At 35.9% G+C, this 17,163-nt stretch overlaps 1 protein-coding gene across 25 annotated transcripts in view; it reads left to right on the top strand.

Annotated features, from left to right (window-relative positions):
- CLASP2 (cytoplasmic linker associated protein 2) overlaps positions 1–17,163 on the top strand; it is a 144,683-nt gene that overhangs the window by 93,116 nt on the left and 34,404 nt on the right. For 4 of the 25 annotated variants that reach the window (XM_041425173.1, XM_041425180.1, XM_041425172.1 and 1 more), the window contains 8 exons: positions 214–237; positions 3,024–3,041; positions 4,963–5,064; positions 5,202–5,228; positions 10,142–10,312; positions 11,211–11,318; positions 14,973–15,035; positions 15,709–15,815. In XM_041425173.1, the coding sequence (XP_041281107.1) occupies positions 214–237; positions 3,024–3,041; positions 4,963–5,064; positions 5,202–5,228; positions 10,142–10,312; positions 11,211–11,318; positions 14,973–15,035; positions 15,709–15,815 (620 nt within the window). The remainder of the gene's footprint in view (positions 1–213; positions 238–3,023; positions 3,042–4,962; positions 5,065–5,201; positions 5,229–10,141; positions 10,313–11,210; positions 11,319–14,972; positions 15,036–15,708; positions 15,816–17,163) is intronic. The other 21 variants (XM_041425184.1, XM_041425188.1, XM_041425181.1 and 18 more) reach the window with 12 other exon arrangements.

The raw sequence follows: 17,163 nt of genomic DNA, 5'->3' as shown, positions 1-17,163 counted from the left end.
GGTACTTGTACTCTGTTTTGTAATTTTGTACCTTGCACTGAGCAAAACCAACTTTGCTTAAGGTAGCTTATACATGCATTAATTAGATAAACATGTCTGCTGTATTTAATATTAATGTATTTTCCTCAATTAATGTTTTATGACTCTGCTGTGAACACCTTTATTCTAACACACTAAGTTTTCCATGTTTCTTTGCCTGCTTTTTCAACAAAGAGGATACTTCTGACAAGATGGATGGTAAGAAATTATTTAGTCTGTCCTCTAATTCTATTAAATATCTAATAAAGTGTCTTTGATGTAAAAGTATTGATGTTTAATGTATTTGTCTGTTCATTAACAAATTACTATGCTGTTTCCATTAACTCCTGTGTAATCTTGATGTCTTATGTGTTGCTGCTGTATCTGTCAATTTCATGAATGTTTGGTCTGTATCAGCAACAGAAATGTTATCAGAAATCTGACATTACCCCTCTTTTTTGAAAGAAACTCTGTTAATTACAGAGCAGTTCTGTAATTGTTACATGCTGATTTAAACTAGTTCAATACATGCTTTTGAAGTTGATCTAGCTCCAGTTGATTCCATAGTTTTACATGTGAAGTCTTTTTTTGACTTAGCAGAACAGCAGTGGGAGAGCAGAACACGCTTGACCACTTAAGTATGAAAAAAAGCAAAAACCAAAAACTCCTCTCAAAATCTAGGCTTGCTACATAATTTTAAGTGCCTGTAAATTCTGTAGTAAAATGTAATTCTATTAAAGAATCATTTGTGAAGAAGACCTACCTGTTAAAATAACTTATCAAGTATTCCACCTAAGTTTTAGCACTTGCTTTTTCTTAATTCACTCTGTTACAAACACATGGAGGGACTGCAAAGCAGTTGAGCATCAAGCTTCTCATAGCAATTGTCTGTTTCAGGTGTGTGCAAATAATGCTTCTCATATAATAAAGTGACAGTTCCAGCCTTCTGCTTGGTGATTGTAGTTCTAATTTATTGCTTGGGAGCACTTAACAAGCACTTAACAAGTTTGCAGCTTACTTAATATTTTGCGTGATGTATTTATTAACCGTGCATGTTTGGAAGAATTAGTAGCTTATTGCAAGCAAATGTATCTCATAGAAATTAAAAGAGTAACAAAGTAGATCTCTAAACCAGAATTCTGAATAATTTCAAAACACAGATGCTTCTTGAAAGAAGTGGAGCTGGTTTTGAGCACTGAAGATGTCAAGACTAGTTTAATAAAATGAGCAGCATTTGCACAGGATAGTAGAGTTTGTATTGCTTGTTTCCACATTACATTTCCTTAGGCTACATATAGTAGGCTTTATTTATAACTGTTTGCATAGAGCTGTTACGTATAGCAAATCTTGAGCTTTGGACATTGCCACCAGAAATAAAGGTTCTTAGGGCCTTGTAGGCTTTTTCTTTTTTTCTGTCCAGAAGTCACAACTAACAATATGTTGCACATTTCTGTTTAAAATATCAAGGGAAGTGCTATACAATTGATCAGAGTTAACAGATTGGGGTTTTGTTCTAGAAGCTATCTCTAGATGTGATCTGCAGGATGGAATGAAAACAGCTTAGCTGTCCAGTTGTAGTTGTATGATACAGCTGTTCTGATCTAACCACCACCAGGAGGAACTAATAATTTTTCCTTTGCCCACTAACCTTTTCCACATATTTTTTGGCTTCTTTTGTTAGCACCTTGTGATATTCCATTATTGATTACTGTAGGTGAACAAACTCCATAAAACTGATTTCATAAAAGTGACTAATACTCTGTTATTTAGCTTTTGGAGCTGCCAGTGAGCCTTTAGCCATCCAGACCAGCTGGTAGCACAAGGCTGAGAGGAATGAGAAACAGAACCACCCCTTTTAGGAGTCTGTTAGCCTGTCTTAGGTGTTGCATAGAATCTGCCTTCCAAGATCCATCCCTGCAAGAATGTTGGATTTGGAGAGGTAGCTCAGGCTTTGGGGGGTTTGGTTTTTTGTTTGGTTTTTGCAAACTGACAGATTTTATCTGGTGTACTTTGAGGCACTCCTCCGTACGTATTACTGTAACTGATTTTTGTGGAAAAATATTGAAATATACACTGAACTAGTTTTTTAGAGGGAGTTTTTAAAAATAGTTCTGTGAAGATATTGTAACATGAGAAAACTTTCCCAGCAAATCTGAGTTGAGGCTAGCATAAGATGCTAACAGATGTTTTCATCATTGTAGTTCTCTTGAAATGCAAAAATGGTAGAGGGTGAAAATAAAAATGGAAATACCCTTTGATTTTTCTTTTTTAGGGGCATTTAACATTTTTGTCATTACTAGTATGCATTTTATTCTGTAATAAGATCTGTTTCAGAGGTACTTAGAGGAAGGACTGCAGATGAGGCAGGGTCCCATCAGTTCCTAGGTACTGATGGGAGAAAGGCTTGTCTGACTCTCACATTACCAAAAATCAAGCTTTGTTAAGTTCAGCATACTTGTCCAAGTGTGATCTGATTTCAGCAAGCTCATATTCCTTCCATGTCTCTGAGCAAGACTTGATCTTGTGCATGTGCATCTTCAGAGTAATCACAGGCTTAGTTCAGAGAAATCCTCCTTGCTGGCAGTTCCTATCAAATTATCACTGCCCAGTGTGGGAAACACTGTCTCTGTGTTTTTCTCTGAGGTTATGTATAACATTGTGTTTCATATTTTCAGAAGAGCTTGCATTGCAGTATTTTTAATGTCTGTTTTGATCTGTATATGTAATTTTTTGACTGATCTCATAGATGTAATTTTCTTCTGTTGAACTTTTTGTGGTTTGAAAGGCAGTGATGTGCATTTTGTTCTTGTAAATTGCTCTTAGTGTAGTATGGATATTTTCTTGATTATTGTACTTCAGTTCAGTTATGGAGTTGCAACAAACAAGCTTTAGCTCTCTTGACTTGAAAAAATTTGTCAAGATTCCCAAGATTAATCTCAAAAATAAATTTTAAAGACATAATATTGTTTGGAATATCATGTATTTTATTATTTTTTTCTGTTTAGGAACAGCTTCTGAAGATGGTAAGAAACTACTTCGTTAGACTAGCTAATATTTTCAGCTTCGTATTTTCATTGATATAAATGAAGCTTTAAAAGAGGAATTTGGTGTTTCTTGGGCTTTGTGGAGGTTCATAACAGATTTGGGCTTATGGGCTAACAGCTTATGCATCTAATACTTGGTTGTTATGTACTATTTTAAAAATTCTTTTGCTTTTATTTTACTTCTCAATTATTCATCTGCAGTCTTAAGTACCATTGCTTAACATTTCTACTGTGAAAATACAGGGGCTTTATAATTTTGTGTTCATTTTTTAAAGCAAATCTTGTTGCAGAATATTTCATCAAATGTGTTCATGCTCTGGGAAGCAGGTGCTACTATTACTCATCTCTGTGAGACTTGGAAGCTAATTTTCTATCTGTTATTAACATTTAAACCTGCCATTAGTGAATGGATGTAGAGACTCCAAATGAGTTAACAGTTCATTTAACTCACAGACACAAACAGGTTTATTTTACATTGATAAAACTGAAACAGGTTCCAAGTGATACTTTAACATAGTATTGAAATAGTGGCACTCTGTATTCCTAGGATTTGGGCCAAATTCTGAATGCAGTTACATGCCTTGCAGTCTCACAGCTCTCAATTGCCATTGCACAGGGATAACTAGTAGAGTTTGGACTAGTTAATCTAAGTTCTTGCTAAGCCTATTGTTATAGTGAATAACCCCCTTTTTCCTGATTCTCTTCCTGTAGACTCTCATCTATGTCTATTCCCTCTACTTGGATGAATAATATTAACTTGGTTGATCTCCAAATTCTGCTGTGGAAAGCCTAGAGAGGCTAGAATTAAAAAACAGTCTGTATACCTAATTCTTCTAGATCAAATACTGACTCAGCATGTCTAGAAAATATTTTAATTATGCTGTGTTTGAAAGTGTTGAGCTAGATCCACCCTGTACAGACTTCTTGGGGTTTGTTCTTGCAACTTAGAAGAATTGTGGTTAGCATGACTTCGGTTTTGATTTAGTTTTTCTGTTGTTTGAGAGGTTGGCTTGGGAAATGTAGCATACAACACCAGTATTTTCTTTTATGAATGATCTTTCAGATAGCTATAATTCAGACAACTGGGATCTTCCTTTCGTTTGTAATTTCTTTTTATATGCTGGATGTTACAAGGAACATGGCTAGCAAGGCAGAAAGGTTTGACCAAACCCAAGAGAATTTGCCATTTGGCATTCTAGACAAATGTGAATCTCTTGTTTTATTTGTAGAGACTTCATTTAATTTGTTTCTTGCTTGGCTTTTCTATCTAGTAGGAAGAGTAGTATTTCTTTATATCATGTTGTCATGAGAAGTACTTGAATATACTTAGTGTTTGCAAAATGCTCTGGAAGGTTTGGGAAATCCTGTAGAAATCTGTATGACTGGGGCCAGGAAAACAGTAGAATCTTCAGTAATAAAAAAACTAGTGTTTAGATTTCTAAAAAGAGGAGTGAAGTTAGGAAGAAAGCTCAGAATCTGTAGTTTTATGACAGCAAAAGTAAAATTAGAAGCTCAGGTAAACATGAGAAGACTGTACCCGATACAGCAACATTAGTGTTTGCAGTGCATTATATTGAGTAGCCTTCCCCTTTTTTAATGTAGTCAACATATATGTGTTGGAAGGAAGAGCTAGCTAGCCAGTCCAGGGTGTTGAAGGTGTAATGTGCAAATTATTTGCTGAAACATGTAGCATCAGAGGAGAAGTATCTTGCTTCCTCAGCTATTAAATTCCTCAAGGTGTTCAAATTTCTACTAATTATCCCAAGCGAATTGCCACCAATTGAGTTACATTGTGCTTCTTTTATACGCAGAAACTTTAGAAAATATTAGTAAATACTACTGATGCTCTGCTTCCTGCATGACTGTGAAAAACTGATTTAATGCCATTTTTCTTTTCTAGGTCGTATACGATCAAAGCTCTCAACCCCTTCTGTTGGTATTGGAAATTCTAAAACAGATTCCAGAGGACGGAGTAGAACCAAAGTGGTGTCACAATCTCAGCGTATGTATTTTCTGTTTATCAGTTATACCTCATTAAGAGACCAAATGCTTAAGCATATATTCATTGACCAATGGCTACAGTCAAAGTTAATTTTTTTTTAAAAAAGCTACATACTGAGTTGTTGTTCTGTGCCTTAGGTTCATCATCGCCAGACCAAAATGAAGGTATTTTTTTCAGTGTTTTGGATCAGTGGTATTTGCATGCTTTCTGATTCATGTTGTTTTTATCTGGACAAAATAGTAGATTAGGTCTTAGTTTGCCAGTTAAATTAGATAATGTTGCAGGAACTGAAATCTATCCTTAAATTCTGTCTTCAATTATAACTTCTCAACATTCTTTTCCCCCCTTTTCTGACTTTCACAACATGAAAGGCCACTAAACATGGACTAGTAATAGAGGAGAATGGGTAGGCTATTCAGGTGTCCTTATTGTTACCTGAGAGACCTAATTTTCCATTTTTAAAATAGTCTTATTTTAGCCAGAAATACCTATTTTCTTTAGGCTAGGCACTGCTGTAGCTCTTGGTATAAACTCCTTTTTTTTGTATTACAGCTCTTGCCTTTACTTAACTCTTCTTTGAAGGAAAAATACTAATCCCTCATGTTACAATCAGTTACTGAGCTTTTCTTGAGTCAAAGGGTTAAAAAAAGCGAGTTAATGTGTGTCAGCTAATTCACAGTAATTTTCTGTGTGTGTTTAGTAACCAAAGCAGATCTGGCCAAGCACTTGGTCATTAATTAAAAAGACCTGATTACCTCACGCTCTTGGCACGGGCTGACCTACAGTAATTCGTCCACACATCTGATGTCTCCAACAGACATTTTCTGACTAAGCTCTGTAGCATTTTCAGATTCTTATCTTTGTCTGATTAAGTGAAATGCAACTAAATTAATTAAAAGAAGACAAGACAAATGCACAATAAATTAAAATTAACTTCCCACTTGTATAAATTGTCAGATCTAATGTTCTAAACCAGTAGGTTTAACCAGGTTTAAAATTTTCATTACTGATATTTTGCTATCACTGACCATATCTACCTTCTTTAATAAAACCCTTTAATAATTTGGTTAATGGCAGAAGCATTTGTCTTCATAGCAATGACTGCACCTATTGTAAATAGAATGATTTTAGAAGTTAAAAAAGCAGGTAGTAGCTGGTTTTTTCCTGTTAGAGTACTTGCCTTTCCGTTTTGCATTATTTAATTTCCCAGCAGTTGGATCAAATCTGATCTAGTGTTTGCAGGTTTTCTGAAATAAAGCTTTCAATCAATGTGAACAGATAAATGTACCATTCTAAAAATTCAGTGGAATTACTACTAAAATTCTACTACTACTACTTCTAAAATTCAGTAGAAGAAGTTCCCTTAAGGGCTTTGACAGTACTCTTGTCCCAGAAGTGTTTGTGAAATGAGAGCCTGAAAATGAGTTGTTATTGGCTGGGACAAAAGTTCTGCAAAACTTGTTTTACAGATTGCTGCACTGTACCATAAGCAAAGAATATGTGAATAATTTTAGAGGGAGGGAAGGTAAAGTTCCCTCTAATCCATTTTTCCTTTCTAATAAAGCTATAAGCAGTGTCTGTAACAATTTTTTCATTAGTATTAGGAAGGTTTGGAATTAAGCTTTTTGAAAATACTTTTGTACTTTGAATAGATTTGGTAAATTCATGAAAAGTGAATATGTTTGATAAATGTCTGGGGAAGGGGATGAATTTAGGTAGCAATATAATACTTTAGTGATGATCACTGTCATATAACATTAAATAACTGTATATCCAGAGAAGCAAAATTGGGCCTTTTCATTTTTTTTACTAATAATGGCGGGTTGGGTTGGTTTTTTTTTTTCCATTTTCCACATTTTTATGGCTAAAGAGATAAATTGAGATAACTAGATCTGACTACATGTGATGATATGTGAAAATTAAATGCATGAATGCATCTTTACAGCCTTTTATTACTACTTCTGTTCAAAAACGATTGCTTCAAATAGCTCATTATAACCTGTCAGTGGGGGAGAACAAGAATTCTGAGATGTTTTAAGGAAGATAAGCAGGGCAAATACAAATGGACAGGTGAAAGAATTCTCAGGCACTGTATGCCAGCTGTTTGGGTGATGCTTCTTTATGTGACTGAAAATTTTACAGCATTGTGTGAAGCGTGATGCTTAATGTTTCCATGCAGGGGATTGTTTTAGTTCCCCAGCTTATATAATACTAGATTTAAGCTTTTTTTTATTTTTTAAACCACTCTAGCACAGATGCTTTTTTTTTTAATTTTTGGGTTACAGCTATCTTTTGTTCCGAAATCATTTGATGAAAGACTTGCAAATTTGAATGCTTTTACAAAAACCATTTTTTTAGAGTTTTAAAAGCCCTTTACTCTTCTGTTTTTAAATTAACATAAACTAAATGCCTCATTATTTTATTCTTACCTATGGAAAAAAATGGTTACATTTTTTTCCTCTTCTTTCCAGTTTGGTTGGGTAATTCAACAGGGTCTGCTAAAATTGCATTACAGTCGACATTCAGAGAATTTCTGAATGGAAGCAAATTCTTCCTTTTGTACTCAAGATTACTTTTAAAGAGGAAAACGAAGAATTCTATGCAAGTCTTTTCAGTTATGCCATTGTGAATTTGGTTTTGTTGTTTTGGTCATCCACCGCACCTGCAGCTCAGTTCCTTTACTGTTGTGTCTCAAAAACAAAGTTTTGATCTTGTGTGCAATTTTGTTCAGCTGTTGAACTTCTTGAGCCTTTCTGGCAGTGTAATATTCTTTTCAGTTAATATCCAGGCTACAGTTTCATGCTTAATTCAAATTTAATTCTTCAGTGTTGAGTTGTTGATTAGAAAGCTGAAGAATTGTAATTTGCTTGTGCAGCTTTGCTTCATCTGCTTTGTACATAGCATCTGAATTTAATTCTTCAATTGTGGAAGCTACTTAATAGCACTGCTTTAGCATAACTCCTTTGTGGCTTTTTTTTCCTGTGTGAAATGACTAAAGCTTTCTTATTTCCATTTGCCATTCATTTTTTAATCTGCACTGCTCCCTCCCTCTTCATGGATTATAAATCCCTACCCTAATCCTGCCTTTACACTTGTTCAGGATCACAGTCTGCTAACCCCATTGGTGGTAAGAGTCTACGGAATTTGTGTACACATCATTGTTTGATCACCTGTTTGACATACCTCATTTAAGGACCCTATTCAGCAGAAATCCTGGCTGGCTTTTTTCTGTATGCTGCACGTGTGCAGTCCTTATATAGAAAGCAGGAGAGATAGGAAGGGTTTGTCATTTTGGAGGAGTGCCTTAGTAATCTTTCTTTCATCATTCAGCTCACTTAGATGTGCTGGTAGTGGCAGTACGGCCAAGAGTATGCCAATGCTGCTATTTTCAGGCTATGTAGCTGCATTCAGTTTGTTTATGCTGCAGTGGTGCACTTTGCAGGTCAGATTATAAAAAGATGAAATAAAGTATTAGAACAAGTGGTTACATTTCTTCTGAATATTCTGAGAAGAGTAAGGTTTTTTTTAGATTTCTAGACCTCTTGAAGAAAATGTACAAGTCTGCAGCACAGTGAAACCTTCAACAATATTTTTATTGTTTTAAAGAGATATAAAACAAGAAGTAAGCATAGTAATATCAGGTCTAAGTTGAAATACCCTGATATGAAGAAACTGTCAAAACCTTAATTTTTGCACATCACAGCAGTTTTACAGGTTTGCTTATTCTTCTGTTGCTATAGAAGTTGTGCTTGTTTTTTTCCAGGCTGCATAACACTTTATTTATTATTTCTGCTGAATAGGCCCATAGTTTGGAAAGGGATTTTGCAAAATAATCATTTCAAGTTTGAATTCAAACAATGAATCTGAAAGTACATGCATGGTACATTTTTTCGACTTCTCTCTTCCACCCAGCGTATGTTTTACTTTGTTTGGGATTTTGTTTCTATTCCCATATAGTCAAGCTTTAGTCAACTTGTATCTTTTTTTCAACGTGTCTCATAAGAAGTAACCCATGAAATTCACTTGAAAAGTTGCATGTTGTCTGTAAATCTGATAGCATCACTGTGGTCATACAGTTACCTGATTTTAAAGATTAATGAAGGGTTCAAATCTGTATGTAATTAGTCTTTGATGGAAATTCTGTTTTGCTATTTATTTGTTCATATCTCTTGAATTGTACAGCTGGAAACCATATATTAATATCAGCTGGTGATAAAAATTATTTACAGCTAGGGAAGAATGAGTTCTTTGTTAAGAACTTAGAACTTAAGTGTTCTGTAACTGAAATATCAAAATGAAACAAAAGTGACCAGAAACTACAGTTTCTTGTAGTGATACTACAGAACATCTGTAGCAGGAACATCTGTAGTACTTCGTACTATACAGTTTTAATAACAGAAATTTAAGGCACTTAAATACATCCTAGTCAATTTTTTAGCTTGTTTAAAACTAATTGAAGATTTTCTGTAATTTGTGGGGTAATCTCCACAGAAATTACATGAGTACTCTGTCTTCTGTCATATTTTATTTAATGTCAGAATAGTCCTTGAAGACACCATGCATTTAAAAGCAAGGGAGAAGATTTCAAATGTTAGGAAAATGACCTTAATTAATTCTAACATTGGTTGCATTGGAAGAGCTGTGATAGTTATGAAATCCTAGTTTAAAATTTCTCCCTTTATCTTTCTAGCAGGTTTGTTTGTTTGCTCTTCTTTATTAATAGAAAATGTGGTTAGTGAGACCACATGGCTTAAAAAAAATGAACATGTTCATTTTAGGGACCGTGGAACTCTTGCTGAAGTCCAGAAATAATAATTGTGGTTTCTTGAGATGTAGTGCTCATGTAGTGCTAAATACCATGTCAAGTGCTTCCTTGCATCCATAATTTTAACTTCCTTGTATGCAGTACTGTAAGAACTTGGACCAAAGCATTCTATTTCATGTTTTTATCTTGTAAGTTTTTCCTGATCATTTCAGTCTGCCACCACCTTCCTACTAACTTCAGGTATTATTTTCTTTTTAACCATGATTGTTTGTCCACTGTGCTGTTGCTAATATTTATTCATTCCACCTTCAGCTGGCAGTAGATCCGGGTCTCCTGGAAGAGTTTTGACAACAACCACACTTTCCACTATGAACATAGGAGTTCAGAGAGTGTTGGTGAATCCTGCAGCTGCACAAAAACGGAGCAAAATCCCACGAAGTCAGGGATGCAGTAGAGAAGCTAGTCCTTCTAGGTTGTCAGTAGGTAAGAGTCACCAAATAACTCTTAGTTTCTTTATAGCCCTTCTTGCTTTCGGTGCTGGATATCGACAGCTGGTATTTAGTTATAGGTGGATGAACAAAATAGACTATATCCTAGAATGTGGCTGCTTTCTGAGTCTAGTTTTTGATACACAAGACAGTTTTAAACTGAAGCTGCAATTTGAGGTTTTTCTTGTCAGAATGTTGTAGTTGTTCTTTTCCTCACCTCCCTTTCTTCCTTCTCTTTTTCTCACTTCATGTCCAAAATACCCATATCCTTTGAATGAAAGTGTAATACCATTTTGAAAGTATGTTCTTCATTACTTCATGTCTTCCGTGTATGTGTGCGCACATGTGTAAATGTTACGATGCTAAAATGAAGGTTACATGTCTTCAGCCTCAGTATAATTCGATTACACTTTATTGCAAACAACGTTATTGAAAAACTTCTGTTGATTTTAATGGTATTGATGCTGTTGTTCCTTTTTATCTTAGCCTCATAATTTTATTTTCCTTCTTTATAAAGCTGTGGAGTTTTCCATTGGTGCTACTGTTGATTAACTTGATCTTGAGCACAAATTCTGAATCATTATTCAATGTTGCTTGTTTATTATCCATCCTTTCTAAAGGGTCTTTCAACCATTCTGTAAAGAGTTAGTAAATTTCCATTTTAAGCTGTGCAAAAGAATAATTTTATTGAAATGACTACACTTGGACTAACCCAGCACAATCAAGAAAGTCTGTAAAAAAGGTTATGACTTAAAATGCGACATAATCGTCAATGTCTTTTCTTAGAAATGCATCTTTGATCTTACTGCGGAGCAGAATTGCATTAAAACTGCAACTTTTCTTATGTCTTCTCCCTTTGTGCCGCTGTTTGTCTGCACCCTGAATCATACTAGCGCGAGGCAGCCGCATTCCTCGGCCTAGTGTGAGTCAGGGCTGCAGCAGGGAGGCCAGCCGTGAAAGTAGCAGGGACACGAGCCCTGTCCGCTCTTTCCCGCCCCTCGGTAAGTACTGGAGCCTTGTCGTGCATGGCTGTCCCTGCCCTTCCTTACGTGCGCCTAACGAATCCGTGCCTCCTTCATTTAGCTTCTAGCTGGCCACCGTGTTCTCCCTTCCTTTGGCTCTCCCCCCACTTACCCCGATGGAGGATTGACCAGTGTGTGAATGGGCTGCACACAGGAAAAATACAGGCTTTGCTAGGCTTAGGCTGAAGTACCAAGTCTAGAAAGGTGTGTGATGCACGGTATCTAGATGCCATTTTGAAAAGGCACTCCTGGTTTTGGATATTTTTTTGAAATTGTGTGTTTCTGTTTTCATTGCAGCACTCATCGCTCAGGTACTTAGTGCAGAGGGTCAGCTGTTGCTCAAAATTTTCTACCTAGTCAGTGAATTATTTTAGTGTGTAAGGAGAAAATACATTTAATTATGTCCCCTTAGCTATATGGTCAGCAGCTTGTTGGTATGACACAAATGACAAAGGCTTTGCAAGATCATCAGTCTGTTTCTGAGATGCCAATGAGGCACAAGGATATTAGTTGGTAATTACCTTAACATGTTGATTAATGATTAGGGAAGGTTTTCATGTATCTTTGTCAAGGTTACTACAAAGTTGATAGTAAATTTTGCTTAAAGTGCCTTTACATATTGGGTTTATTGATTGAGTTTTTGTTTTGCTTGTTTGGTAATATTAAACTCTGTGCAATTGAATCTGAAACAGATCTCTTTTTGGTGTTACCTTTGTATGAAATAGTCTTCAGTATGTATCATTCTTATTTGCTTTGTTCAGTGCAGTTTACAGTTAAGGACTTCATAATACTAGCTGTTCAAAATAGTAAAATCTCTGGTTTCTATCTCAAATTGAGGCACCCTGCTGTACTCCTAATTAGCACTGGACATATGTTGTGGTCTGTTAGGGCTTCCTGCCAGCCATGGTTTTATTGGGAGAGTACAGATTAATTGAATGAAAGCTGTTTCGGTAACTAATGCTAGTTTGCCCCGATGCTGTTTAATTGGGAAATGATACTAAAAGTAGATGTTACGCAGGATCCATTAGGAAACCTCTTATTTTTTTCTACAACATGGCTGGGAGATTGTGTTGAAGTACATATGTACCTTCTGTTCTTTCAAAAACAAGGGTGTTTTGCAGAACTCTTGGTGCTTCTTTTGCTGCATTACAGCTTGATTTCAATTGCATGCGTGCAAGATCAGATTTACATTTTGTAATTGGTCAAATGCTTGCTCTCTTAAGAAGTCCGTATTGGGCAATACCCTGAGATGTGTTACTGGGATAGATGCCACTGGAGGTTTTATTCTTATTTATGTAGATCAGTTTTATAATTCAAATATGAAAACAAGTATCTATACTAGTGAAAGAGATGGAATTGTCTGGTAGTACAGAGAATGCAAAGTGACATGTATAGGAATCCAGCATTGGTTTAAAAAAAAAAAAAGGAAATTATACTGGGAATGGGAATAAATTAAGATTTCTTTTAGTATGACTTTTTATTTGAAAGATTTAAAATGTAATTCATTGTTTTGTTGGTACAAGTGAAAGATTAAATAAGGCAAATTCAGCTCTGTGTATCTAGAGGCAGTTTGACATGGGGATGAATAGGGAAATGTAACTTGCTTTGCCACTGTCAGCACAGAAATTTTTGCTTATGAACATAAATTAGATAAAATTTATCTTAATCCCCCTTTAGGGTATAAAATGACCTAAATGCTGCATAATTGCTTCACTGTATACATTGGTATGAAGTGTTTATGTAATCTCACATCTCAGTATAATGTTATTAACTGGGAGGTAAGAGCCATTAAGAATCAAGTGATTTGTAATTTATATAAAAGTGTCTACTTTTGTTAAATGTAGTCAGTATTAAATGTCAGACTAGTGTAATGTCCATATTTTAGCTAAGAAATCATCTTAGTGGGAGTCCATTTAAAGTCTTATTTTGATTCATACTTTAAAAAATTGCAACTGCAAAAGTAAATATTTGACAATTTCTGCAGTTTGAGGGGTACAAAGAATATTTTTGAAAATATGTTTTGGAATGAGGTATGTTTCACCCTATATGTAGTGCTTTTTCTCACTGTCTTAAAAATTTGTCCAGCATATTTCAGATGTATGTAGGGGCAGGAGATGTTTCAAGTTTCTTGCCTAAAGTTTGAATTTCTAGTTTTCAGTTGAACCTGTAATTTTCAGCATTCATTGGTGGAAAGTAAGGGGAAGGTTTATCCAATTAATGCTTGTATTTAAAGAGCTGTCAGCTGTGATGTGACATCCTCAGTCCTGTCTCTTTTTCCATTGCTGAAATGCACTTTCTAAAGAGCCAAGCATTCCATGAAGCATTAATTCCAAACTGAAATGCCCTCTTCAAACATCATCATGTAGGATTAGTTAGAAATAAAGTACATCACTGTACCTTATGTGAGGAGTGGAGAACTTAATGTGGAAAGACACAGAGATGTTTGTGGGATCTTTACAGGGCTTAGGATCGTTGTGGAAGTGCACTCAGGTTAGAAGGTCCTTCCCAAAATGCTGTTTGGTCCATGGTTCACCTGTACGTGATTCAAATCAGACTCTTGAATGGTCTTTGTTATAATTTGATTTGTCTGTTTGTGCTAGTTTATATATCAAGAAGGAGTAAGATATGTGCATTTACAGTTATTTATTAAATGGTAAGATTTTATCTGGGAGTTTTGTCCCTGTGGATGGACATTTCCATTCCAGTTTAAATTGTCATTTATGTGGCGATAAAATTCTAACTTAAGTGAATTGAAGAAAAATGTTGAATTGTTTAAAAACAAATTTAATTTAAAAATTGCTTGTTTTAAGAAGGAAAATACTAGCAATGGTGAGTCAGCTTCTTCAGAATCACTAAAAAGCAGTTTTATACAAGTGCCATAAGGAGGGGGGTACTCAGTTTTATTCAGAAATCCTTAAGGATCTTCAGTTTTCAGTTGCCATAACTTTAAAGAATCTTAATAAGCTGTAGTAACTAACATGTGTTTCAGCTTCACATTTTATTTATTTAAAATAGTAAGTATGTGAATTATTAATTGCATTGGTTGGCTTATGTTAAACTTTTAATTATAATTGGCTAATTTTGACTTCATTCATTCATATAGTGGTGAGTTTTTACTGAGGTTGAGTTGTCTGCAACATTGGCAAGTATTCAAGTGTGTACAAATTGTCAGCTGCCAACACAGCAGGTTTGTGCAGGAGGCACTTTTTGCAGATAAAGTTAGATATGTGGGCTCTGACTGGAGCACACAGGATTTAGTTAAGTCCACAATGCAAGACCAGTGTCAGTGAACAGATGACTTTTTCTGATTATTCTGTTTGTGTGTGAGTGTGTGCATGTGTGTCTGTGCACCTTTTCTTCTTTGAACTTAAACGTACTTGCTTTTACCCTGCTCTTAATCTTGTAAATTTAAAAAAAAAACTATGCATGAAATGTCCAGTGTACATAAACCTATATAATCATATTTGGTATAATCAAAGAACTACTCTGAAGATTTTTGCTCCTGTTTAATACTCAGTTTCTTGTGCTTAAGCTGAATCTTTTTGATAAATATTCTCTTGTTCGTCTGAGCAGCTATTGCAGCACTTTGATTCCATGGTCATAGATAGGGTTTATTTAATCCTGTTATTGCAGCTTCCAGACATCACTCCAGATCCACTGGTGCCCTCTACGCTCCTGATGCTTATGGGGCCACAGGTGAAGGATGAGTACCCTTTGCTGTCATCTGTGCAGTCATCCTGGATTTTTTTTTTTTTCCCCACCCACTCCGTTATTCTCATAGTTCAGTTTTAGAAAGCATTATTTATATTAATTTGAGTTTTGTGTTTTAATAATCCAGATAGATGTGTTTATGTTGCTAGATTTTGTCTCCACCCTCATCCTCCAATGTTAATACTTTTTTTTCTTAACAACATTTTTTTACTTGCAGAAAACCTTTTTTTAGTTTTCTATTTTTTAGTATTTGTAGAGCATTCTTCATGCATGTAGTTTTCTAATCAACAGTCTCAGTAGCTTTCCTGTTGTATTTGCTTTCTTTCTAAATAAAAACAAAAACCCAAAATGAAGAAGACATTAATTTTTAAAAAGCTAAACTTCTTTCAAATAAAACCATTGTTTTATAGGAGTTTTTCTATGTGATGTTGGAATGGAACGTTTGTAGGTGACTGGCTTTTTACTTGAATTCTTACTTTTGTCTGCACCACTAAAGACTTCAGAATGGAAATGGTTATTTTATCCACTGCATAACTTACTTAAAATGCTAAGCAAAACCTTTTCTTCTACTTGGGTTTTTATAAGTGCGTGTGATGTTTACATCCCAGCTTTCTATTGTGATTGAATTCTTTGTATTTGTTTTTTGTTGTTGTAACAGGTACTGGCTTTGGAATTAGTCAGTCGAGTAGATTATCGTCATCAGTCAGTGCTATGCGAGTTCTGAACACAGGCTCTGATGTAGAAGAGGCAGTAGCAGATGCTTTGGTAAGAATCACACACCTACCTTGTGTAGGTTACAGGCACTTTGGGTGTTTGCTTCCTGTACATTAGCAAGCAGAAGAATTTGTAATTTTCTGTTTTATTAGCTTCTTGAGGGGGGGGGGGGGGGGGGAAAAAAAGGAAAGAAACTGAGTTGCTGGAGCTGCAAGTATTGGAATGTTCATTCCCTACAGAAAAAAAAGTTTTAACTTTTGGAGAAGCATGCTTTTTTTCATGGCAGACAGGAAACAGTCTTGGACTGTTGTGCTGGAGTGGCCTAAGGAGCTACTTGAGCAGGCAGAACTAACCAGCAGTTTCTCAGAACAGCCAGAAAAACTTCAGGATAGGCTAAAGGCTTATTAGAGCTGGGAATGATGACAGCTAAAGCCCTCTGCTTACCAGAAGCCTGGCTGCCATTTAAAGTTTTTCTGTCTGACAGCAGGTGAAATTGATGCTGAAGAGAGAAAATGATGGCTGGGCAGTCAAGCCCCACACAGCCACTTTCTCCCTCCTCTACCACTGGTGTCAGAGAGAGAATCGGGAGGGTAAAATCCAGAAAACCTGTGACTTGTTATAAAGACAGTTTAATATGGAAAGTAAAACCCATGCACCCAGGCAGAGCCAAACAACAAATTGATTCAATGCTTCCCATGGGCAGGCAGGTGCTCAGCCGTCTCCAGCAGAGCGGGGCCCCACCACGCACAGCAGTGACTTGGAAAGACAAACACCATCACTCCACACATCCCCCTCTTTCTCCTTCTTTCCCCCTCCACTTTATATACTGAGCATGATGTCACGTGGTCTGGAATGTCCCTTTGGTCAGTTTGGGTCACCTGTCCTGGCTGTGTCTCCTCCCACTCTCCCATTCACCCCCAGCTTCCTGGGCAGTGTGGCAGTAGGGAAAGCAGAAAAGATCTCAGCTCTGTGTGAGCCCTGCTCAGCAGTAACAAAACCTCTCCATATTATCAACCCTCTGTTCAGCACAAATCCAAAACACAGCCCCATACCAGCCACTGTGAGAAAAATTAACTCCAGCCAAAACCAGCACAGCAGGTGGCATCTCATAAGTTTAGTTTTTATTCTCCTTTGTTTTCAAAAAGTTACACTAAGTTAAAACTGGTTATTCTCTGTTTTAAGCTGTACTGTTCTTTAAAAAGGTGGGTGTGGCTCCTCTGCCTTCCTGCCCATGTAAGCCAAACTGAACACATGATGTATTTTGCTATTCTGATATTTACATCAGCAAGCTGAAATCCTCAGTTAATTTAAAACACTGATGCTATGAATCAGGTACATTCTTATCAATTATTGTATGCTATTTGCATCTCATTACATACTTTTAAGTATCTGTTTTCTA

This window comes from Onychostruthus taczanowskii, unplaced genomic scaffold (genome assembly GCF_017590055.1).
Source record: "Onychostruthus taczanowskii isolate IOZ18803 unplaced genomic scaffold, ASM1759005v1 scaffold88, whole genome shotgun sequence".
Taxonomy (NCBI): domain Eukaryota; kingdom Metazoa; phylum Chordata; class Aves; order Passeriformes; family Passeridae; genus Onychostruthus; species Onychostruthus taczanowskii.
This window is presented reverse-complemented; position numbering and strand designations above follow the sequence as displayed.